This window comes from Rattus norvegicus, chromosome 9, assembly GCF_036323735.1.
Source record: "Rattus norvegicus strain BN/NHsdMcwi chromosome 9, GRCr8, whole genome shotgun sequence".
Classification (NCBI taxonomy): Eukaryota; Metazoa; Chordata; class Mammalia; order Rodentia; family Muridae; genus Rattus; species Rattus norvegicus.
In genome coordinates, this window is record NC_086027.1 from 81,250,249 (window position 1) to 81,275,661 (window position 25,413).

The window sequence follows — 25,413 nt, forward strand, 5'->3', positions numbered from 1 at the left end:
CACATGCTAGGTTCTCATTAACTGAACGAAGCCCTTAAGGCAATTCCAGAGGACTTAAAATCCCACAAGTATAAGGAGAAAGGTGGTACCACAGTAATCTAGAAAGAAGTATGGAAATGAAAGATTATGGATTTCTAAATTTATTAAAGTTTTCATACAATATTTTGATCACGTTCTTCCCCCTCCCTCAGATCCCCCCACCTCTCTACCCATCCAACCTGATCTTCTCTCTTCCTCTCTCTCAAGGAAAAACAAAACACAAAGTTGAAAACAGACTTAACACCCTCCACCCCTGTAAAAGAAAGAGAGAAGGAGGAAAAGAAAAGGAAAACTATGAAAAAGCAAAAAGCACACACACAAAGAGGCTACCATTTTGGGTTGACCAAACCACTCCCAGCATGCAGCCTTGTCCTGGAGTTGCTGTGCCCAGTGACATTCCACCAGGGAAAACTGGTTCTCCCTTTCCCAGCAGGCACCAGTTGCAAAAGCTTCTTGGTTAGGTAGCAGTGGGGCTTTATGGCTTCCCCTTCTCAACACAGGGATTTGGGGTCTGGCTTGAACCCATGACTGTGCTTGCTGTCAGTCAGTCTCTGTGAGTTAGTACATATGTCAGTCTTGTAGCGTCTGGACGGTGCTGTTTCCTTGGAGTCATCCCAACACCTTAAAGCTTCTGTTTACTCTAAAAATGTCCCCAACTGGGTGGGCCAGATTGCTCAGCAAGTAAAAGCCATTAGCAAACCCGACTGTCTGAGTTCAATCCCCAGATTTGACCATGGAAGAACCAGCTCTGACCTACACACACACACACACACACACACACACACACACCAATTTTTAATTTAAAAAAAAAAGGCCCCAACTTCCACTTTAGGCACAAGGCATACACCATGTCCAATTTGTACTGGCCCATTAGTAAGTGGTAAATTAACTTTTCCCTAAAACATAATCTCTCTTCACTAACAAGTTAATAGAGTAACCTTTGTAGCTATCAGATCTGAACTTTAAAAAGATGTTTCCTGGCTCGACACAACTGATTTTAAAACATTTTTTAAAAAGATTTACTTATTTATTATATGTAAGTACACTCACTGTAGCTGTCTTCAGACACACCAGAAGAGGGCATCAGATCTCATTACAGATGGTTGTGAGCCACCATGTGGTTGCTGGGATTTGAACTCAGGACCTCTGGAAAAGCAGTCAGTGCTCTTAACTACTGAGCCATCCCTCCAGACCCACAACTGATTTTAAAACCGAGTTGGGCAGTTTCCATAGTGATCTCTCGGGAGCTGCCTAACATGGGGAGGTCACGGCTGAGACCCAATTTCAAGCAGAGCTGTCACTTATCAATTTCTTGGTAGGTTTCAGTTTGGGGTGAAAAGTTGCAAAGATACTTGAAAAAAACAAAAACCCAACACCCTGAAAACCACAAACGCATGCCAAAGCACTGGCCAGTGAGCATCTCCTTACAGGCAGGGTGTGAAAGCTATTTTAAGGGTGTCAAAATGTGAAGAGGGGGCGGAGAGATGCCGTTGAGGCTGGGAGCAATGGCTGTTCTTCCAGAGGACAGCAGTACGATCCCAGCACCCATGTGGCAGCTCACAACTGTGACTCCAGTTCCAGGGGATCTGGCGCCCTCACACAGACATACATGCAGGCAAAACACAAATGCACATAAAATAAGAATAAATAAATCATTTTTTTTTTAGAGAGGAAGATTTCCGTTCTTTAGAGAGAGAACTGTGAAGATCGTGACTGTCCCTTGAGAAGCTCTCACCTACCCTTGGATCGGTCTCACATTTTATCTCTTCCAGAAGCCCACACCCATACTCTCAGGTACATCTCACTATATCTTTGTGCCCCTGTGATTTTTCCCACTTATAAGCTAACATTCTGCTCTCGATTTCATGGATGCCCATTTAAAAAAACAAAAAAACAAACAAAAAAAAAACCCCATAAGATTCATTTATCCATTTTTTTTCTTGGTGTAGCCCTAGCTGTCTTGGAACTCACTCTGTAGACCAAGCTGGCCTCAAATTCACAGAGATTCACCTGCCTCTGCCTTCCAACTGCTGGGATTGTATCAGATACCCTGCAAATCATATATTTACATTATGATTTGTAACAGTAGCAAAATTACAGTTATGAAGTAGAAATCAAAATCATTTCATGGTTGGGGGTTAGCACAGCTTGAGGAAGTGTGTTAAAGGGTCATAGCATTAGGAAGGCTGAGACCCACTGGTGTGGAGGAAAGTCCAACGTTAGGGACTCACCTGTGTTTCACAGTGAGCAATGAGCCCAGCTGCCCTTTGGACCAGAGGGAGGCCCTACCTCCACTTCCCAGAACCACAGGTTCCACAAACATCCTAGGAACACAGTCCAGGAAAACCAAGGGCAGACAGTGCTTCTGCCCCGGGGGAGGGGGGCACTAAGAGACTTGAGTCTCACACCCACCGAGATGGAAGAGGAAGTCACGACTAAGCTTTCTTATGACTCCCAAGAAATGAGGTTCCCAGATCCATTGTGCATCCAGAATTAGTGAGAAAGAAAAGTATTTGCAAAGGACAAAGTTAAAAATCCTCACCTTGGCTGTGTGGTTCTTCCTTGCTCTCTGCTGAAGCCACAGGGCCTGCCTCTTCTTCCCACACAAAGGGCACTCACTGCCGTGCCTTGGACCCTCTGGATAGGCCATTTCCTCAGCCAGGAAGGCCCTGCAGAAAGCTCACCCCGTCCCATCATTCAGCTCCACTCCTGCCCCGAGTCTCTCTCTGCGCCTTACTCTGTCACTACCTGACATCATACTCGCCTGTTCTCTCCTTAGCAGAATATAAGACCCTTAAACACAGACCCTGTGTTTACTGCTCTGTCTGTCTAGATAACAAAAGAAAGAGCTATGTTCTACTGGCATGCCCACCGTTATGGGTTTGCATTGTGTCCCTTAGACATTCATATGCTAGCATCATAACTCTCAGTTCCTTAAACCGTGGCCTTCTTGGAAGATAAGATGTCATAGGGGAGAGTCCTATTCTAATGAAACTATAAAAAAAAGAAGGAAGGGAAAGGAAGTAGGGACATAGATCTGCACACAGAGGAAGCACACTGCACACTGATGTAAAGACATGGGATGGTACGACATTATCATGTCTAGGAGCCCTCAGAAGAAACCAACCTGGGGCCTACAGAACTACATTTCTGTCATTAAAACCACCCAGTTTATGGTACTTTGTACGGCAGCCACAGCCAGCTAATAATATACCCACTGAAATCACAAAATATCTCAACTCCATCTGTGAAGTATGAGCTTTAAAACCAGGTCTCTACAGCAGAAGTTCCTTACTGATCGTCACAGCATCCAACGCAGAACAGCGCCTCAAAGGGCACAGGCTCTGCATCCAAGACAATTTCCATCCTTTACCAGCAAACCACATAGCCTCAGCGCCTTCTGGTTCATCCACTACGGAGTCAAAACCACTCACCTCGTGAAGCTCAGAACATATGAAAGCACTCTATAAGAAGTACGTTGCCCATGCTATGGGCTTTGGATATGATTTGTTCCACCAAAACCTGGGTTGAAATTTTCACTGCTAATGTAACAGCTCTGAATGGGATGGGACCTTCAGGAGGTGACTATGTCACAAGAGCTCCCATCTCATGAGAGGATTAAGAGTGATCTCGAAGGATTGAATTGGTGTCTTAGTTATTTCTCTGCTACTGTGACAAAAATGCCATAACAGAAGGAAAGGCTTATTTGGGCTTATGGTTCCGGAGAGATGAGGGTTCACCATGGTGGGGAGGTATTTGGGGGAATCAGAAAGCTGAAAGATCACATCCTCAACTGCAAGTTCAAAGCAGACAGAGAGCAAATGAAGTAAGGTACGGATATAGCTGCACACTCTCAACGTGTGCCCCAGTGCTACACACTCTCAAAGCTCTCTCACCCCCATGCTATACACTCTCAAAGCTCCCCTGCCCCCATGCTATACACTCTCAAAGCTCCTCCCATCCCCATGCTATACACTCTCAAAGCTTCCCTCCACCCTAGTACTATATACACTCTCAAAGCTTCCTCCCACCCCAGTACTATATACACTCTCAAAGCTTCCCCCCACCCCAGTACTATATACACTCTCAAAGCCCCAGACAATGCTATACACTCTCGAAATGCCCCCACACAGTGCTATACACGTTCAAAGCCGCCCACAGTGACATACGCTCTCAAAGCTCCCAGCCTGTGTTTACACTTTCAAAGCACACCCTTTCCCCCTGTGATACACTCCCTCCAGCAAGGCTGGATCACCTAAACCTCCCCAAACAGCACCTCCAAAAGGGAGCCAAGTGTGTGCATACCCCAGACTGTGGAGGCCACTCTGTTCAAGCCACTATAACTGGTTGCCTCAGAGAGGGAGCCCACTTGCCATTCTTCTGTCTGCCATGAACTGAAGCAGCACAAGGCCCCCATCAGTGCCTTGAACTTCCTACTTTCCCAACCACGAGCCAGAACAAAAGCCTTTTGATTACCACCAAATCTCAGGTATTCTGCTTAGCAACAGAAAACAGAGTGAGACGGTGAGTGTTCACTACCAGGCCATAAGCATAGCGTCAGCTTCCACGACTGACTGAAAGGCAGCGAGTGAACAGCCGCCTGCACTTGGAGGTGGGGGAGTCACTCTGACACGTCTCAGTGTGCACACCTACTAGTGTCCATACAGCCCAAAGATCACGTTGAGCAGGTAAGAAGTAAAAACCAGACCACAGGTTAAACTGTTAAAGTGAATAGCTTACGGGGCTGGCGACGCGGCTCAGCAGGGCAGAGTACTTCTGTTCACGCCAAAGACCTGAGTCCAGTTCCCAGCACCCATATCAGGGAATCCACAACTCCCCACAGCTCTAACTCCAGGAACCCAGTGCTCTCTTAGTGACCAGATTTTTTTACCGTGTGACAGGAGAGAAGTTCACACAAAGGCAGAGACAGACAAATGACGGAAAGACAATGAGAGTGTCTCGGACTGACGGGAAAGGACGGATAAACGAGCAGAGGCTCCTTTGCTTCCTAGTGGTTTTATACAGCTCTGTGTGCAGCCAGAGGACTCAAAAGAAGTAGGAAGCAGCAGAAACAGAAGAACAAGAATTGCCCTTTAGAAACTAGGGCAGAGAAGCAGGCAGAGTCAGTGGGGTGAAGGACTGTGTTTCAACACCACCCAGGGATCTGCCAGGGGAGAGGAGGGCACAGTTCTCAAATTCCCTGCATTGCCTATCAGATGGGAAAGGCATTCTGGGCATCCCCGGGTGTCATCCACAGTCTTCCCTCACCACCTCTGAGACCGGTCAGGTGCTAACTGTCTGTGCTCGGTGCCTTGGCCTCCAACCTCAGGACTTTGTCTCTGTCCCAGGGAATCCTGGATCCCAAGCTTCTGGCAGGGTTCAGAAGGTGGTGATGCTGTTTCTACTTTAATCCAAGGAAGTCCTCAAGTCAGGGGAACCTTTCCCGTGGGTGCGGCTGGCAGCGGAGCAGGAAAGCACTGAGATCAGGTCCTTCACATCACATACGACTATGGATGGGTTCAGTCTCTGCTCTCAAAACTGTAAAGTAGCAGCCCGGAGTCATTTATACCATCTCGCACAGGCTCAGGGAACACTGAGAGGGGGACAGAAGAAATTAAGAGCTGGAAAAAGAAACGAGACAGGCTATACAATGACATCTTTAGGGCAAAAGACACTTACCCCAATCACAAACTCAGCCAGTTTTGGATACCGCACAGGGCGTACACAAGATTAGGCTCAGCAACACTCAGATATGGATGAGGAGATACGGAGGAAGCTAGCACTCAGTGCTCACTCTGGTGGCATTAGATTCAGGCAGATTCACTGCCTTCCACTACATAAACATCGATGATCCCACTAGGTCTCAAGAGAGAACGCCAATCCAACGGTTACACAATGGCCCTGATTAAACTATAAATCACACACACAAAAAAAACCCATAAAGTAATGAATTGAGAAGAGGAAGGAGGGACGGAGGGGAAAGTAAACAATATATTATGTATATGTACATGTGTATGAAATTATCAAATCACAAAATCAGTAAATAAAAAATAATTAAATTTTAAGAAATTAATGCTTTGGGGCTAGTGAGATGTCTCCAGTGTGTAAAAACGGTTGCTGCCAACCTGAGTTTAACCCACGGTACCCATATGACGGAAAGAGAGAACCGATCCTAGAGATTGTCCTCTGGCTTCCACACGTGTTCCATGGCATCCACATGTGTGAGGCCCCCATACACAGATAGATAGATAGATAGATAGATAGATAGATAGATAGATAGATAGATAGATAGGAAATGAATGCTTAATAAAATTGCACTGCAGGTTGAATTCATCCCCCCACCCCCAGCAGAATTCCTCCTAACATCTGCTTTATTAAACTCCCAGTTGAGCTAAGCCTACACAAAGCAAGTGGACACTTGGATAGAAAGCTGAGAGGGAACAAAAACAAAAAAACCAAGGTTGTAGTCCTTGTTGGGAGAACTGTGCGTGCTTTGTACTGAGCCAAAGATACAGTCAAAGGATGACGTGACAAACACCCTGGAGAGGTAAGACAGGAGAATTCCCTAAAGATTATGAAAGTGACAACTTTGCATGCAGAGGACACTCCCCTTTTTGATCACAAGAGGGTAGGGCAATCCTACTTCAAAGACTCTGCTTCAGCCCCTTCATATAACCCATTCCTTCCAAACCTCTGCCTGGGGACGCAAAGAAGCAATGAATCAGACTGCACACACAGCACGCACACACACACACACACACACACACACACACACACACACACACACATACACACACACACATACACACACACACAGAGCACACACACACACACACACACATATACACACATACACATACACATACACACACATACACACATACACACACAGCACACACACACATACACACACAGCACACACACACAAACACACACAGCACACACACACAAACACACACACACATACACACACACATACACAGCACACATACACACACACATAAACACACAGCGCGCACACACACACATACACACAGACATACATACACACACATACACACACACAAACACACACACACACACACACACACCGGGAGAGAAAAAATACTGAGACTTACCAACTTTATGCACAAAAAGAGCATACTCAGTATAATATGATAAAGTATTTTCCTTTTTTTTTTTTTTTCAGGCTATCAAGCCTGGATTGAAACACCAGATCCCTACCCAGCCCATAGTCTCGAGTCCTCTTTTTCTGGCAAGCCTCTGCCATCCCCACTCCTAGAGCTCCTTGGAGTCCCCCAAAGTTTATGTGGTTGCTTGGAAAAAGACCAGAGCAAACAGCTAAGAAGGTCGTGTCCTCAAGGGACATCTAGATTTACCCTTTTGCACCCATTTTCAATATTTTCTCTGGCACCGTCCACTGAAGCTGGGGGCAGGGGAGAAAAAAGGAACTCAGGGTAAAAATGAGGACAGAAGAAACAGAATCACATTCAGTTGGACAACTGAACAGAAAAGGTTCGGTGGCTGTAGAGAAGGCTGCGTCTACCACACCTGCCTGGGATCGCTGGCCCGGTACCTGGGCCTGGGAAATCATCGAGGGTGTCAGAACTCCTGGTTCCAAGTCACACACTGCACAGCCAGTACTAGCAACCTGTGTTCCCAAGGCACACTTCTGCATGCTGGGAGCTGCTCACAACAAAACACAAGGCTCAGGGGAGGAAGAGCTAAGCTCCTCTTAGCTCAGGTCCACAGAAGTGCTCTGATAGCAATGACAATAAACTAGTAAAAAAGCTGGGTGTGACCTTTCCGCACCTGATTCATAATTAAACTCGGCAATTATCTGTGCATTCATTAGCTGGTATTCATTAGCTACAGGAACTGACTCTTAAACTGCACAACCACAAAAGTGGCACAGCCAAACCAGCACTCGGAACAATTACCTTGTGGCACTGGGACCACGGGTTGCTAGTACTGGCCGTGCAGTGTGCGACCGGAACCAGGAGATCTGACAATACATCAACAGGAGTCCATGAGTCCTGTACCCTGATGATCCCCTTCCCCAGCACCCTGGGGACCTGAAGGCTGAGGAGCAGCTCTCCACCCCCTCCAGAACTGAACGACCTCCTATTTCCCACCCAGATGCAATCAAAGCCATCAAACAAGCGTGCGGCTCTTTTGCGTACTCCCACAGCTGAGTCAGATCGACATCAGGAAGTCCCAGTGAATCAGAGCCCAAGGCTTTCTGGAGTCCATGCAATTAAGAGCCAATTTCATTTATTCTAAGAGAAGCAAGACTGACAGAGAGCAGGAGTCAGGGCAGGAATGTTTACAAGGACAGAGCGAGGGAAAGGGCTAGGGTAAAGCTCTGGAGTAAACAGCTGGCTTTGGAAGACTGATGTAACGCCTCGAACACAGATGTGACCCACGGCTTCATGCACACTCAAGTCAGTCCACTTGGAGGAGTTCCACAGAGCCTGCTTTGGCCACTCCTAAATACACATCCTCCCCCATCTCCGCCCATTTCCAGAACACTCTGGCTAAAGCAAAGCGAATCCATTCAGAAAGGCATGGGGTAAAACAATCGTCAGAGACCATGTTATAAGATAATGAGGAGAAAATTTTCCTTAAGTGAAGCCTATTGCTACGAGGTAACACACCTGAATTGTATCCACGCAGTAAGAAAATGACAAAGTCAGAGGAATGTAAGCCTCCGCTGATCAGCAGTATCTACCCACGCAGATGAGATGTCCTCACCTAACCACCCGGCAACCAGACAACCTTTCCCAGATGTATCCATCCACAAACCCTCCTCACTGCTGGTCAAGACACACGCCACCTACTGCGAGCCATTTGTGAAATACTGACCTGTACCTTCACTGGACAGATTCTTTTTTTTTTCTTTATTAACTTGAGTATTTCTTATTTACATTTTGATTGTTATTCCCCTTCCCGGTTTCCAGGCCAACATCCCCCTAGCCCCTCCCCCTCCCTTCTATATGGGTGTTCCCCTCCCCATCCTCCCCCCATTACCGCCCTCCCCCCAACAATCACGTTCACTGGGGGTTCAGTCTTAGCAGGACCAAGGGCTTCCCCTTCCACTGGTGCTCTTACTAAGCTATTCATTGCTGCCTATGAGGTTGGAGCCCAGGGTCAGTCCATGTATAGTCTTTGGGTAGTGGCTTAGTCCCTGGAAACTCTGGTTGCTTGGCATTGTTGTTCATATGGGGTCTCGAGCCCCTTCAAGCTCTTTCAGTCCTTTCTCTGATTCCGTCAACGGGGATCCCGTTCTCGGTTCAGTGGTTTGCTGCTGGCATTCGCCTCTGTATTTGCTGTATTCTGGCTGTGTCTCTCAGGAGAGATCTACATCCGGTTCCTGTCGGCCTGCACTTCTTTGCTTCATCCATCTTATCTAGTTTGGTGGCTGTATATGTATGGGTCACATGTGGGGTAGGCTCTGAATGGGTGTTCCTTCTGCCTCTGTTCTAAACTTTGCCTCCCTATTCCCTGCCAAGGCACTGGACAGATTCTTACTTCTCAAGACAATGTGTCAGAGGCAGGAAGGTGGCTGAGGGGTAAAATGCTTGCTGCCTATGCCGGAGGCCCTGAGTCCAGATCCTCATCACCACATACAGTTGGGCAGGCTCTACCAACGAACCCAGAGACCAGGGAACAGTGACACAGGCAGAGGCTGGCCTCTGAGCTCCGGAGATCCTCCATCTCTATCGCCTCACTGATGAGCTTTGAAGGCAATGCCACCGTGGCCAGCTTTTAATATGGGAGCTGAGGATCTGAACTCAGATCCTCACGCACTTTACCCACTGAGCCACTTTGCCAGTCCCAGGATATTTGGCCAAATACCTGTACACTGTAGCCTAAATACTTTGACATAGAAAATCAATCTTAACAAAATAAATAAATAAATAAAAATAAGCTAGACGGTGGTAACACTTGGGAGGCATTAGGCGGGTGGACTTCTGTGAATTTGAAGCTAGCCTGGTCTACAAAGTGAGTTCCAGAACAACCAGGGCTGTTACACAAGAAATCTTGTCTTAAATAAATAAATAAACAAATAAATAAATAAGGTGGCCAGACATAGATGGTACATGCCTTTAGTCCTAGTACTTGGGAGGCAGAGGCAGGCCTGGTCTACATAGCAGCAAGTGCTAGGCTAATCAAAGCTCTATCATAAGACTATCTCAAAAATAAATAAATAAATAAATAAATAAATAAATAAATAAATAAGAAAGAAAGATGAATAGGAACTGAGGAAGAGACTCGGGCACTAAATCTAAGTTGAACCTTCCCTATCATTGTTAGCAAGATGAACTGACACCCAGACCCAGAAGTTAGCTCCTTTGGAAAATGGAAACAATCTTCCTAGTGCCACAATTCCCCACATAGAATACCCTGGATACTTTTAAACTGCAGTCACACATTCCAGTTTCCTGAACTTGGAAAATGTCTCAGTATTTTTTTCTATAAAAATCTGTGTCTCTTCCTTTATCAGAACTGCCCTGATAATGTTGTTTCTGCTTACGTTTATAATAACAGGCAGTTATTAGAAGAAATAAGAAGTATACAGTTCTCTGTCCTGGGTCCACAGACCCTGGTCACCTTCCTTTGTCTGTTCTGTAATCATCATGGACGGAAGCCCATTTCTCCTCAGACAATATTAAGAAGAGTCAAGTAACATGTTTGCTTTTCTTGCTTATTTGCTCTCTGAGAATGACTAGCTCATTCACTCCACAAGACCACTGTGAGAAGCTTCTCAATGCATCCACGCCTGCTGCAGACAGGCATCTCTGGTGCCCTGGATCCTTAAAGGTCAATGGACCTTGGCTTGGTATTAATCCTCCGTCTCAAATGTATAAGGGGTGTACTGGCTGGTTGTGTGTGTCTACTTGACACAAGCCAGAGTTATCACAAAAAAAGGAACCTCTCTTGAGGAAAAATGCCTCCATGAAATCCAGCTATAAGGCATTTTCTCAATTAGTGATCAAGGGGGGAGGGCCCAGCCCATTGTGGGTGGTGCCATCCCTGGGCTGGTGTAGTCTTGGGTTCTATAAGAAAGCAAACAGAGCAAGCCAGTAAGCAACACCCTTCCACGGCCTCTGCATCAGCTCCTGCCTCCAAATTCCTAGCCTGTGTGAGTCCCAGTCTTGACTTCCTTTGGTGATGAACAGCTATGTAGAAGTGTAAGCTGAATAAACCCTTTCCTCCCCAACCTGCTTCTAGGTCATGATGTTTTGTGACACCTGACTAAGACAGGGTGTCAACTGGTTGTTTGTTTTTAAAAGAAGACTTTAAAAAAAAAAACATTTACTTTTATTTATCTGAGTACACTGAAGCTGTCTTCAGACACACCAGAAGAGTGCATCGGATCCCGTTACAGATGGTTGTGAGCCACCATGAACTCAGGACCTCTGGAAGAGCAGTCAGTGCTCTAACTGCTGAGTCATCCTTCCAACCCAAAACAAGACTTTTAAGGCACATTTGTAGTTTTAGTTTCTTCTCTACTCCATCTGGTGGAGGAATAAAGACACACGTCTTACTAGCAAACTGCCTTGGGCCTACCTGCCAACAAAGACGTGGCCATCCTCACCACACAGACTAACCCGCAGAGGTGTGGCACTCTGCTTCAGGGATGTGAAGCTGTGAGTCCGGCCTACTTCACAGAGCTGTCAGTATTTGTAAGTACATTAACCACTTCCACAAACCTTCCTTCCTGCAGCTTCAGAAGGAAGCCACTGAGGACAGAGCCTCAAAAACAGCACAACAGGAATGGCGGCCCTCGCCTTTTAATCCCAGCAGGTTCTGCAGACTAAAGCATTCTGTATCAAGCCTGCCTGAGACAAGCTTGAGAGATTTTCAGGTCAGCCTGGACTACATAAAAAGATAGTCTCCTAAATTAAAAAAGAGGACAAAGGCTGTTGAGATGGCCCAGCAGGTAAGAGTGCTCACTGGCAAATCTGACGACTCGAGTTTAGACCCTAAGACTTACATACGAGAAGGCCTGCGACTCTTCTGGAGACTGATGGATAGATGTCTGCCAAAGATTATGAATGTGCTTAATGCCACTAACCAGAGCATTCAAGGGGGTTTTAAAATGAGCCCAGAGACTGTTTGCCTGGCGAGCATAAGGTGCCGAGTTCAGTCTTCAGAACCACAGGCTGGTGAGAGGGATCAGTAGTAAAGGAGCTTGCTGCCAAACCTGAGTTCAATCCCCAAACCCACTCCAACCAGTTGTCCCATGACCTCCACAAGTGTTCTGTTTTAAGTAACATAAAACACTGGGTGTAAGAGCACATGCTCGTAACATCAGCACTCAGGAGGCAAGGGAAGGAGGGAACTAGCTCCTTCTAATTGTCCTTCCCACATGCACATGCAGCCCCCACCCCCCAAAAAAGATAAAGAAAAGAATTTAAGCCAGGAGCAGGGGCAGATGAGTGTAATCCTGGCACTGGGAGAGTGGGGACAGGCAGATCCTAGGGTTTGTGATCCACAGGTCTAGTCTACTTAGTTCCAGGCCAGTGAGAGACCGTGTTTAAAACACCAAAGTGGACATACCTGAAGAATGCCACCTGAGGTTGTCATTTGGCATCCACATGCACACTCAAACAAATTACATGCACAGACACACGTATTTAAAGAGAAAGAAGATAACTAAATGGTAAGTTTTGTTATGTATATTTTAGAGAGAGAGAGACAGAGAGAGACAGAGAGAGACAGAGAGAGAGACAGAGAGAGAGAGAGACAGAGAGAGAGAGAGAAACACAGAGAGAGAGAGAGAAACACAGAGAGAGAGAGACAGAGAGAGAGAGACAGAGAGAGAGAGAGAAACACAGAGAGAGAGAGACAGAAAGAGAGGGCAGGCAGGCAGGCAGGCACTGTAGTCTATGTCTGAGCTTGTCCAGGAAAGTCTCGGTTTATATTTTTGGCCGGATATTATCAAACATCCCCTTTCCTCCTAGTTAAGACTTGGTGACTGTGACCCAAACTTGAAAACAAATAGCACAGTTACTCTAAAGATGAATAAGGTGTCATCTAATTAGAACATCATGACAGTACATCTCTTACCCTCAAAGCTATGTGATTCCAAAGCCAGTGATCTTCAAAAATGTCATCCGAATAGCCCCACAGTCACCGAAGTTGCTACTCTATAATTCCACTATATAGGGTGTGTCCCCATAAACACACAGTCTCTACCATCTACTTACAAGTACATCAAGATTTACTCAGGCAATTTTGGCTTTAACCAAAAAATAGCCCAGAAGATTTTTCCCAAACTTACTGGAGAAACCAGAAGGGTGTTTCTAGTCAGACAGGTTTCTGGGTCACCTAGCCCTGAGCTGGGACCCCAGTTATCCCTCTCATTTCCAACAACCCTGAGATGACTCAGTTTCCTGAGCATACCTACTGGAAGTCCTCCTCCCTGAGCTTCCAAGAACTCATCACTTGTCAGGACATCGTGCCACACGCACACTGCTCGGCACACAGCACAGTACTCCATAAATACAGTTACCCGGAAAACGGGGCGAGACCCCTGGCTCCTCAGATCCTATGCTTTTTAAATCCCTCTCTAAGTCACCTAGATCCAAAACAGTCACTAGCAAAGTAAAAGACACAACAGATGCATTTGGGACCAAGGGCTTGGCTCAGCCTTAGAGCAATTGCCTAGTGCCCTAGGATGAACCCCAATACTTCAAAAAAAGCAAACAAATAAAAAATGCATTCAGAGATTGATTATTTGAACCCCCCCCCAAAAAATCACTTGGAAGAACCCAGAATTATTTGGAGAATGGCTTACTTAAACTGCTCCCTGTTGTTTTGTTCCTTCTCAGTCGGTGTGAACTTGCAGCCCTATTTCCAACACTAGCCAGTGCTCAGCCATTTGTAGGCAATCAGGTGTCCCTGAAAGGGTGAGGTTTGCCCAACTCTGGAGATCTGCTGGGGCAGTAATGCACAGCCCAACTAGAAAATCCAAGTCTCCAAGTGCCTCAGGGATCCTTCATGTGTCTGGTCTGTGATCAAGTCAGCCCTTTCTTTCTCTGCAAATATCCCAATCAACTATACTCTGTTGTTTCTTTTTGGATCAAGGACATGGTAGCCTGAACATAGGATCCAACACTAGAAATAGCCCCTAAGGAAGGCCAGACACTATTTTAAACATTACAGAAACGGTGTACTATGCCTGGCCACACGGTGCCTAGTAATATTTAGCTAGCTGTTCTCCTGGGGTTTGGCCCAATGTGGTTTCTACAGGATTATTCTGTCCACACAAGCATCTGGTGACCGTGGCACCTGTTGATATGTAAACACTAACTGAGTGACAAGTTGGCAGGTTCCTGTCATGACAACTGCATACATTTTTTGATCATGTAATTACTTGTAAGCTTAAAAGGTAAGCACAGAATTTGTCATCCGTTATGCCATTAAAAGTACTTAAAAGTAGTGAGGAGAATGATCTGACATTTAACATGTATCTTCTTAATCGAAAGTGTCGAATCTGAACTGGGGACGTGACACAGAGGCAGAACACCTGCCTGGCAAGTTCAAGATCCTGGACTTGCTCCCAGCCCTGCAGAATTAAGTACCCAGTCCTCGGAGAGCCATGGTCGGAACTTGGCAGATGGGTGGGTGAGCTGCATCGGTCACCATGGAAAGCCATAAGCTGAGAAACGCTTCCTGAAATGTGGTCCCCGGCCTCCCACCGTGCATGGCACTTCTTCCACTCATGAAAACGCCTTTCCTATGCTGGCTTCAACACACCTCTGCTAATGCTCTCTGAACCCCGACCTAAGTCTGAATTTAGGCACTGTGGTGACTATTCCTCCTAAGTTGTGTATTGCATCTTGGGACTCATTTGTAACAGGTATGTGGCCTTGGGTAAGTTGCTTAAAATGGAAGCAATAACTGTGCTTACTTATTGAATTGTTACCAGGACATCCTAATATGCAAAAAAAAAAAAAGAAGAAGAAGAAGAAGAAAAGAAAAAGAGGAGACTGGCGCTAAGCACTGTTTTTCAGTGCATTTAATATTTTTTTACAAATGAATGAATCGGGTGCATTGATAATAAATCGCTAGCAATTATTAAACTCCTTAGAACTGAGTAGTAGATGAAATAGCAGTAGTTTAATGAGCAAGAGCATACGGATTATGATTTACTGACACGAGTATGAGGGACGTAAAGCATTTCTCAGCATCATTGAAAGGATCAGTTTTCACCACTTTCAGAGCTGTCAGTGTGTCATTTCTCCTGCTCTGAGTCACATTTCCACTAGTGCTTGAGAGCTTGCATAAATAAAAGCAAGAGCGTTCTGCCTGTGAGACTGAACAATGTCACTTTCCCATTTTTTTTTTTTTTTGGTTCTTTTTTTTCGGAGCTGGGGACCGAACCCAGGGCCTTGAACTTCCTAGGTAAGCGCTCTACCACTGAGCTAAATCCCCAGCCCCACTTTCCCATTTTTTTAACACTTCAAGTTAAATCTGGAGCCTCTCCTTCATTGTGTATCTTGTCTGCTGCGTCCTTTTCCCTCTGGAGTAAAGTCAGCCTCGGCTGGTGTAGAAGAAACCTCCGTACTTCTCCAGCAGCCCCAGATTTAACGCAGAGACTGTAGCCAGCACAAACGCTGTTCTGAAATTGTTTTTCATTATTCAGGGAATCCTAAGTGTGAATGTTCCCAAGTCTTTGGTGCTGATGTTACTCGAGGAGAAACAGTTCAGTCCTTCAATATACTGTTTGAACTTCCAAACAACACATTCAAAAATTATCTAGCATCCCTTGTATTAGGTGGAATTCTTTTTCTTTCAGAACCCAAATCCTGTTTTATTAAAGTCTGTACCAAAGTTACCCTCCATGAGCACAGTAAGAAGCATAAAATTTGTTCAGATTTAAAATACCAGCTTACCAACTTTCTAGCTTCGTCTTCATAAAAAACAATGGTTAGTCCACTGTGCAATCATTCTGCACAAATCAATAACAGTAACTAGTAGTGGCTCCATTCTATCTGTCCTTAGATAGCAGTAATCTGTTAACATTTTGCTTAGCTGGCAAGTTCTTTTAAAATCTGGCTATTTCATATGAAAATGTAGATTTTTTTTCAGTTTCACTCTAAAAAATGATAGTCCCAACATTTTAGGCCCCATACCCTCAGCATGGCAAGCAGCTGTCTGGAGCTTAGCATCTGTACCAATTAGGCAGCCTGAGTCCCTAATCCCATTCAGGATGCTGGGTGGGGGAGGGGATCCACATCATTCACTGAAACTCACCTGTTCCCTGGTGAGAGATCTCAGATTGCAACTTCCATTCTGTACCCTGAAATGTTCTTCTAGTTTCCATTTAAATTATTTTATTTTATTTTATATGCATGAGTATTTTGCCTGCATGTATGTATGTGCACCATGGGGGTGCCTGGTGCCCATGGAGGCCAGAGGAGGGCGTCAGATCTCTTGAAACTACGGTAACAAAGAGTTATGAGCCACCATGTGTGTGCTGGAGATAGAACCTGAGTCCTCCAGAAGTGAAGCCAGGGCTGTTACCCACTGAGCCTTCTCTCTAGCACCCCTAGTTTCTATTTCAAATGCATACCCTGTGACTCAGAAAAGCAACTGCTGAAAATCTATCCGGACGTCAACTGCAGTACAGCCTTTAATGGCAAAAAAGCTCAACAGCAATGCGGACGCTGCATAGGCAGGAGTAAACTCATGCAGCAGCACACCAGACAGTCTCCAAATGCAGTACGAAGGAAAACACTAAGCTACAGACATGGAGATGTGTCTGGAGCACAGTAAGCAGGAGAAAAAGCAAGGTGCAGAAGACGACCTGGTCCACAGTCCAATCTGTGAGAAATGAATATATGATTTCATTTCTATTTTTAAAAGGAAATGCAAGCTTTTTAAATCAATCGTATATTACTTATTTTTTTTTAAAAAGAGAAGTTCTGTGAACAGGCATTTTAAATAATTTCATGTGCAATAACTATCAAATCAGGTTATTTGTCTTTTTTTTTAAAGATTTATTCATTTATTATATATAAGTACACTGTAGCTGTCTTCAGGTACACCAGAAGAGGGCATCAGATCTCTTTACAGATGGCTGTGAGCCACCATGTGGTTGCTGGGAATTGAACTCAGGACCTCTGGAAGAGTAGTCAGTGCTCTTAACCACTGAGCCATCTCTCCAGCCCAGGTTATTTGTCTTGGTAACAGCCTCTGAGAGTCAAGCTCAGTATCATTTCTTGAGCAAGAATAAACAAACAAACCCCTGTGGGTGGACATCCATACAGGGCTCGCTTCAAAAGCTGCAACTGGGGAGAGTGTTCTATGGCTCTTATGGCCTCTTGAACTATCTTCAAAAGCAGAGACACTCAGAAGACAGAGACAAGAACACCTCCCAGGAGAGCTGCAGGGCTCAGCGGCAAAAAACCTCCAAGGGCAGTGGTTCCCAACCTTCCTAATTCTGCAACCCTTTAATACAGTTCTTCATGTTGTGATGACCTCCCAATCATAAAATTATTTCACTGCTACTTCCTAACTGTAATTCACTAGTTATAAATCATAATGTAAATATCTGTGTTGTCTGATAATCTTAGGCAAGCCCTGTTAAAGAGTTGTACAAACCCCCAAATGGGTTTTGACCCACAGGTTGAGGACCACTGCCCTAAGTGAGATTATAAACACCAACAGCTGTTGCAGAAAGCTCTAGCCCATCAGAACCAGAGAAACGCCATCTTCCCCAATTCCAACTCTTACCAAAGGCAATCAAATCACACCAAAACCAAAGCACCAAAACATGTGCAGGTCTAAAGTTACCACTAAAAGCTGGGCAGGGTGGTGCAAAGGAACACACACCAATGACTCGGGTCCCTCGAACTCAGAACTAGGGGAAATGCAAACTGCCCTTCACATTTCAATCTGAATTATCTAATGGCAGCTCGTTAAACCTGGGAAGATAAGAGATGAGCGATGTAAGATATCAAGGCATCCTTCTCATTGACAGCATTCGTCACTGTCAACATGTAATATATACTGTTAAGGTAAAGGTTCAAAATGAGTCTTACCAGGCTATCAAGCAAATCTATTCAAGACTAACCATAACTAACCAGTATTACGCATACTGCTAAAATACGTCTTTCATTTCACATAACTCAGCATATATATATATATATATATATCCATATCCTATAGGCCGAGTTCCTACTACCAAACAGGATGAGACAGAAAGATTTCTTGAGCTCAAGGGTTCAAGATCAACCTGGACCACATCACCTGACTTCATAGCCATGCTCCATTCTTTCTTTCTCTTTTTTTTAAATATTATTTATTTTATGTATATAAGTACACTGTAGCTGTCTTCACACACACCAGAAGAGGCCAACAGATCCCATTACAGATAGCTGTGAGCCACCATGTGTTGCTGGGATTTGAACTCAGGACCTGTGGAAGAGCAGTCAGTGCTCGTAACCACTGAACCATCTCTCCAGCCCAGCTCCGTTCTTTCTTTATAGCTGGTCTCCTTGCAAATAATATTTCTTTTTATTTAGTATGTGTACATGCACCAGAAAGTTAACATTAGGTCCTTAGATGCTTGCCGCCTTGGCTCTGTGTGTCTGCATGTAGGTGCACACTCACATATGCACCATAGTGTATGTGTGTGTGTGTGTGTGTGTGTGTGTGTGTGTGTGTGTGTGTGTGTGTAAGTCACAGGACAACCTCCAGCATCAGTCCTTGTTTCTACCTTGTTTGAAACAGGTCTTTCCTGCTGTTCGTTGCTGTGTATTTCCAGGCTAGCTGGCTTGTGAGCTTCTGGCAATTCTGGCTGTGCCGTCATCTCCCAGAAGGGGCATGCTAGGATTACAGAGTCATGTGACTTCTACAAAGGTTCTGCAGATCCCAACTCAAGTCAACAGCCTTGCATAGCAAGCACTTTACCACTGAGCCATCCTCCGGCCTCCCACCTTACCTTCTAAGACAGGACCTCTCAGTGAACCGGGAGTTCACTGATTCAGCTAGCCTGGCTGGCCCAGTCAGTGATCCTCCTGTGTCTCAGCCTCGTCAGCATTGCAATTACAGGCAAGCGCTGCCGTGCCCGGACTTTTTATGTGAGCTCTTGGGTATCAAACTCGGGTCCTCACGCTTGTGCAAGGGACACTGCACTGACAGAGTCAAGCCCCACCCACGCCCTGTAATGTCCATTTCTGTACATAATAAGCTGCACATAGAAAGGTGTCAGAAGGTGCTTTACCTCTGAGTCTTTGGTCTGCTGATTACGGACGACTATCAGATTATACAAGATCCTGTCATCATCTGCCTCTGTGTGAGACACGTCGTGGGGCATGCTCCATAAATTCTTTTCATCATCCCTCTCCAGAGTCGCTCCAAAGGAGGAATATGGATTGTTACCACTGTGAAATAAGGAAAGCAAGCATAAAGATTTTGTTATATATGTGTGTATTATATATTATATACCATATATGTATAACATATTATATATGTAAACCTTACAATATAAATAAAACGTATAACTTATCTATAACAAAAAGGTTTAAGTCTTTTAAATAATTAAGCATAAGCACAATCCAATTAATAACAAACCAACTTACTTAATTAATCACCTTAAAAATAGCCTAAAAGGGATGGCAAGATGGGTGCATAACAACGCGCACGCACGCACACACACACACACACACACACACACACACACAGAGAGAGAGAGAGAGAGAGAGAGAGAGAGAGAGAGAGAGAGAGGTGGGGGGAGGAAAGTTTTGTTCTGTACTCTTGTTTCATGAAATATACCCATGTTTGGCCTTGGGGAGGCTGGTGATGAAGCACCACACACAGAACATGCCTGTGCATAGCCTTAGTTAACTTCTGAAGGACAGGACAGTCAGCCACACTGGAGCTGCTCACTTCATCTAATAACATGTATGAGGGTGACTACACCTTAGTCACGGGACTCAGTAAAACTGTGGGCGTATGGATGGGACTCCTGTCTCCAGTCCTCAGTAAAAGCAAGAATAGGAGATTGCTACTGGGTGATCACATGGCTATAAAATTAAAAACTATGGCAAGTGCTGTAAAGGGGGCAGTGGGGGAGCACATCTAGGATGCTGGCAGCAGACCCTGGCTTAGTGGACACTGGGCAGGCAAATGGAGAAACCATGCTAGGACTGTAAGGAGGCAGGTACCAACAGAGCTGCCAGCAAGGGAGGCATGTGAGGGAAGTTCGGTGGGTACACTGGAAGAAAGGGAACCCTGGTCAGCAAACTGAGGGAAGCTGGAGAGGAAGCTCAGGGCTAGAGACACACATGGGTCAGGCTCCTAACCTTTTCCTAGGTTAGTGCGGGCCTGACTCCTGAGCTAAGGGACTCCTCGCAGGACTGTGGAGAGCAGCGTTAGCACCTTAAAACCCAGGTAAAAAGCGTGGGGAATGCTCGGGCTCTGGCAGGAGAGAATTCGAGAGATTGTCTGTAACTATGTAGTTGAGGAGCTAGGCATGGGCACAGCAAGCCTGGGCCATCCTGTGCTACACAGAGATTCTTCTGTATAAAAAGAAGAGGAAGGGGAAGGTGAAAGGGAAGATGTAGTTGAGGTGTGTGAGGCCCTGGTTTGATCCTTAGCACCAGAATAAGTGCTTATGTCCATATGTAAGCAATTCAGATAGCTTAAGCGAGAGTCGATAAATGTGGGAGGGGGGAACCAATGAAGGGGGTGAAGCAAAAGCTACCTTGGTGCTCTGTGCATAAAGACCTCAATAAGCACAGAGGAGCGAGGGCAAAGAATCGCATCAGAAAAACAGCTCAAGAAAGGGCAGCAAACGTGGGTAGGCATACACTGCAGTGACACAGTGACGTGTCGTGAAGATGCAGGGGGATCTGGTGTCAGGCTTTTGTCCCGTGAGCTGTGACAGGTCAGATCAAAGGGTTGTAGAGCAATAACCCTGACGGAGGAATAAGGAAATTGCGTAACTGGGGCAGTGTCACAATCAACTGTCATATGAGGAGGGCTGTGTGCCTTAGTCACTCACTGTTCTTGTGCTGTGAAGAGACGCCATGACCAAGGCAGCCCCTATAAAACAAAGCATCTAACTGGGAGCTTGCAAGCAGCTTCAGAGGCTTAGTCCATCATCAGCAGGGAGCATGGTGGCTGGGTTCTTTTGGCCTACTAGTTCTCACAGCCTGTAAGCCATGGCACTCAACACTTGTATCAAGGGCTCTTCCATTCCACCCCTCCTGTTGTACAGCCGTCTGGGACAGGAAGGGTGAGGGTCACTAGCCCACTTGATAGCTAAGAACTAAACTTCTCCAAGGAAAGGCTGACAGTCTTCCCGAGCGAGGTTCTGGTCTGGGAGTCCAGACTGAGCAACCCTGTCAAGAGCTGAGAGACTGGTTTTACTCAATAACACTGATCCTTCTCTTGGATGCCCACTGGGTAGCCAAGTGCAGGATAAAGCTTGGTGTGTCTGTCTTCTGTTTTCCTTTGTCTCCATTGTCTTTGTTGTTATTGTTGTTGTTGATGTCGTTGTTATTTAGATTTTTTATTTATTTACATTTCAAATGTTATCCCCTTTCCTGGTTTCCCTCCTGTAAAACCCCTATCCCATCCTCCTTTCCTTCTCCTTCTTCTACGAGGGTGTTCCCCACCCATCCACCCACCGCTTCCCGCCTCCCCCTTACCTGACATTCCCCTACACTGGGGGGGTCGAGTCTTGATAGGACCAAGGGCCTCTCCTCCCACTGGTGCCCAACAAGGCCATCCTCTGCTACATATGCAGTTAAGCCATGGTTCTGCCCATGTGTACTCTTTGAATGGCGGTTTAGTCCCTGGGAGCTCTTGGTTGGTTATGCTGTTCTTATGGGGTTGCAAACCCCTTCAGCTCCTTCAATCCTTTCTCTAACTCCTCCAATGGACACCCCGTTCTCAGTTCAATGGCTGGCTGCAAGCATCCACCTCTGTATTTGTCACGCTCTGGCAGAGCCTCTCAGGTGTCTCCATTGTCTTAAAACTTCAGATCAGATCCTTGTTCTGATCTGCACATGGACATGTTAATCATTTAAGGCGAGTCTGTTGAAACACTGGCAATACAATGTTGATTAGCACTGTATTTACCTAACCTATCCCATCCCTCCAGACCAAAGGCATGAAGATAAGATATCCAGGGTATTTTCCAGACTGGCAGAGCATCCAGCTGTCAGCTTTTACAATATCCGGCTCTGGAGCCCCTGGAGTCCAGCCTAGAAGTTTCCAATATTCCCTAGACCTATAGTCACATGGGTTCCAGGACCTATAGTCACATGGGTTCCAGGAACACAGAAGCCTCACACACAGACGGAGCTCAAGATGAGCTCATCCCCTAAGTGGGATCAATTACTCAATGACAGTAACTGAATGCCCCTAGCCCAAAGGCAGGGCAGTCATCTCTTGGGAACTGAATTGTCTGTCCCATCCCATCTCCTGCCCCACCCCTTCTCTCTCTCTCTCTCTCTCTCTCTCTCTCTCTCTCTCTCTCTCTCACACACACACACACACACACACACACACTTTATCCAATGTTAAACGCCAGCTTACTTCATCTATAAGCTAGAGAGACACATATTAGGAAGGTTTAAATGTAACACAAAAGCCAGACAGTGATGGTGCGTGTCTTTGATCCTAGCACTTCAAAGGCAGAGGCAGGCGGATCTCTGGTCTACAGAGTTCCAGGACAGCCAAGGCTACACAGAGAACCCTGTCTTGAAAAAACAAACAAACAAACAAAGGTAACATATATAGAAATGTTCACCCTGGCAACAGGTGCCCCGTCCTGAGTTCTCCCCACATCTAGGCTTGCCCTAATTAAGGGTATGGTTTTGAAGTTAGCACTTGGAGAGCCTCAAGCTCTACCTAGTCACTGATACTCAGGAGACAAAGGAAAGCAGGAAAAGAACCAGCGAGGGGAGGCAGGGAGGGAGTCCGCCTTGAGTGAACCTCTCCAGGGGTCCCCCCTCCTTCATCAGATGCCCCCATCTAAGCCCACTTGTCTCTGGACAGCCACATCCACCCCACTCTCCACCACATATCTCCCCACCAGGACCCAAGTGGCCATGTTCTTCAGTACTAGTAAGTCTTCTTTAGAATCAGAGGGAAGGTGGCCTCCTGCCTATAAATAAGTGATTATTCTAGCCATGGTTTTCAAAAGGCTGGTCAAGGGGCTGGAAAGATAGCTCCGTGGGGAAAGTGGCTGCCTCTGTAGCACAGGTATGTATGGTAAGGTAAGGCTGTAATCCCAGCCTAGCCTACTGGTAGTTTCTGAGTCAGAGAGGGAACTTGGCCTCAAAAGGAAGATGGAAAGTTCCCGAAGAATGACACCAAGGCCATTGTGTGGTCTCCAAATGCACCCATACATGTGCATGCACATGCACGCGCACGCACACACACACACACACACACACACACACACACACACACACACACACATGCATGCACACATGCCCGCACACACGCACACTCGCACGCACACTTCAGAGAGAACCATGGCTAGGAGCTCTCTAAGAGCACTAGATGGGTATGTCTGGCCGGCTCCTGGGTCCTCAGGCTTGGTTCGCAGCCACCTGGAGGACTCCAGCCAACTCTTATCAATTTACCTTACTCAGAAAGCAGCCAGGAGAAACCAGACTAAAAAGAATAAAGCAAATAACCTGAGGGAAAGCATCTCAGGAACCTTTGTGAGGCCCAGACCATGAAGGGCACAGGGGTGTGACCTGAACCTAGGCCAGGAGCCCTAGGAGTCTCAGGAGGACACATGAAGGAAGGGGGTTCCAGCCAGCAGCTTCCCTCTCTCTTCCTCCCTCCTATAACCAAGTCTAAAAGGTTCTAAAGAACGCTTTGCCCTGGCCACCATCTGCTGATGATAAATATTTAATGAACCTCGGGCATTTGAGAAACTGCTCTGATGTTACAGCCCAAGCAGAAGCCACTCTCACTCCCAAAGGGGAGGCCTTGCACTTCATCCTACCCTCACCTCAGGGCATGAGACCCAAACAGGGCAGGAGTCTCCTTTCAACAGTGTAAGTAAAAGTCTGCCTGGGGACGTGGTTGCCAAGTGCCTGTCAGCATGAAAGCCATTTACAGGGAAAGCCAAGCAACTCCTCACCACCACCAAGGACCCTGTGTAAAAAGAAGACTTTGAGAAGAGCTACAAGATACTACACGTACAGGATGGCTGGTGGCCAGACGTTCCAATGACCTCACTGCTCTGATCCTGGGCCCTGGGTCAGCAATGGCTGATCTAAGACTGAAGCTATGAACAGGGAAGGGACCAAAGGCTGAGTGAGTCTAGAAAGGCAGACCTCAGGAAGCTGTGTGATCTCCCCTCGCTCTGCCCAAGGCCTCCTGACCCAGTCTCCACTAGGGCCTGGCCAGCCCCATAAGTGGTACCTCCCAGTAAGGGAGCCGGGGACTCTAAGAGCTCTTCCGGCCCTCCTCTCCTGACCTTCTCCCTCTCACTCCTTTTCGTCCTCTCCTCCGTTCCCTTCCCTTCTGCTTTCTTTCATTCTTCCATTCTTTCTTCATTTCTTCTAAGTCTAGCTTTTTCTTTTCCTTTTAAAAAAACCTGCTCGGTCCAATGTTTAAACACCTGCTCCCCAAGCCAGGCATGGTGGCCTACATCTTTAATCCTAGCACCATGAGGCAAAGGCAGGCAGGTCTCTGTGAGTTCAAGGTCAGCCTAGTCTACAGACAGAGTTCCAAACTGTCCAGAGCTGCATAGTGAGAGCCTGTCTCTAAAACATATAAACACACATACTGCCTCGCCTCAAGTTTAAACCCTATTCATTTAAACGTTGTGGGGGTTTTCTGGGCCCTGGTCCCCCTTCACATGACTTCCTTCAACATCAGAGATGTGACACCCCTGGAATGAAGGATGAGAACCTCAGGTTCTTGGCTGCTGGCCCTGAGATTCGTGTCTCTTTGGGCTTTTCATCCCCTTGGCTAAGGCGGACCCTAGAGGTGCAGACCTGGATACTCCACTTCCAAGGCTGAGATCCCTGCAAAGCCAGCAGGGCAACACAGTGTCCATTGCCTCCAGCTGAGGAGACACTGGAAAGGCTCCGGAAGCTGAGGCTCCATCCAGCCCCTCCCCTCTGCTTGCCCGGACTCCTGGCTTCCTCATCCAGCCTCTTGACTTTAAATTCTGACCACATGAGGAAGACTCCTAAATCAGCACCTGCATCTCTCTCCAGTGAGATGTCCAACGGACACCATACCTCAAGGTATCTCTCCAGGTATCTCTACAGGACGCAAACATGGACCTTGCTGCTAGTGGACTTTCCACTCCCACCATGGCATCTCCACCGTCACGTTGCTCAGGCCAAGACCACAGAGCTACCCTGAACCCCT

The 25,413-nt window shown here is 46.3% G+C and overlaps 1 protein-coding gene across 4 annotated transcripts in view; it reads right to left on the reverse strand.

The window, feature by feature from the left end:
- The window catches only part of Mreg (melanoregulin), a 55,583-nt gene that overhangs the window by 14,230 nt on the left and 15,940 nt on the right, over nt 1–25,413 (reverse strand). For 2 of the 4 annotated variants that reach the window (NM_001192002.2, XM_063267625.1), the window contains exon 2: nt 19,283–19,442. In NM_001192002.2, the coding sequence (NP_001178931.1) occupies nt 19,283–19,442 (160 nt within the window). Of the gene's footprint in view, nt 1–2,581; nt 3,968–19,282; nt 19,443–21,713; nt 22,284–25,413 lie in introns of those variants that run through there. The other 2 variants (XM_039084110.2, XM_039084109.2) reach the window with 2 other exon arrangements.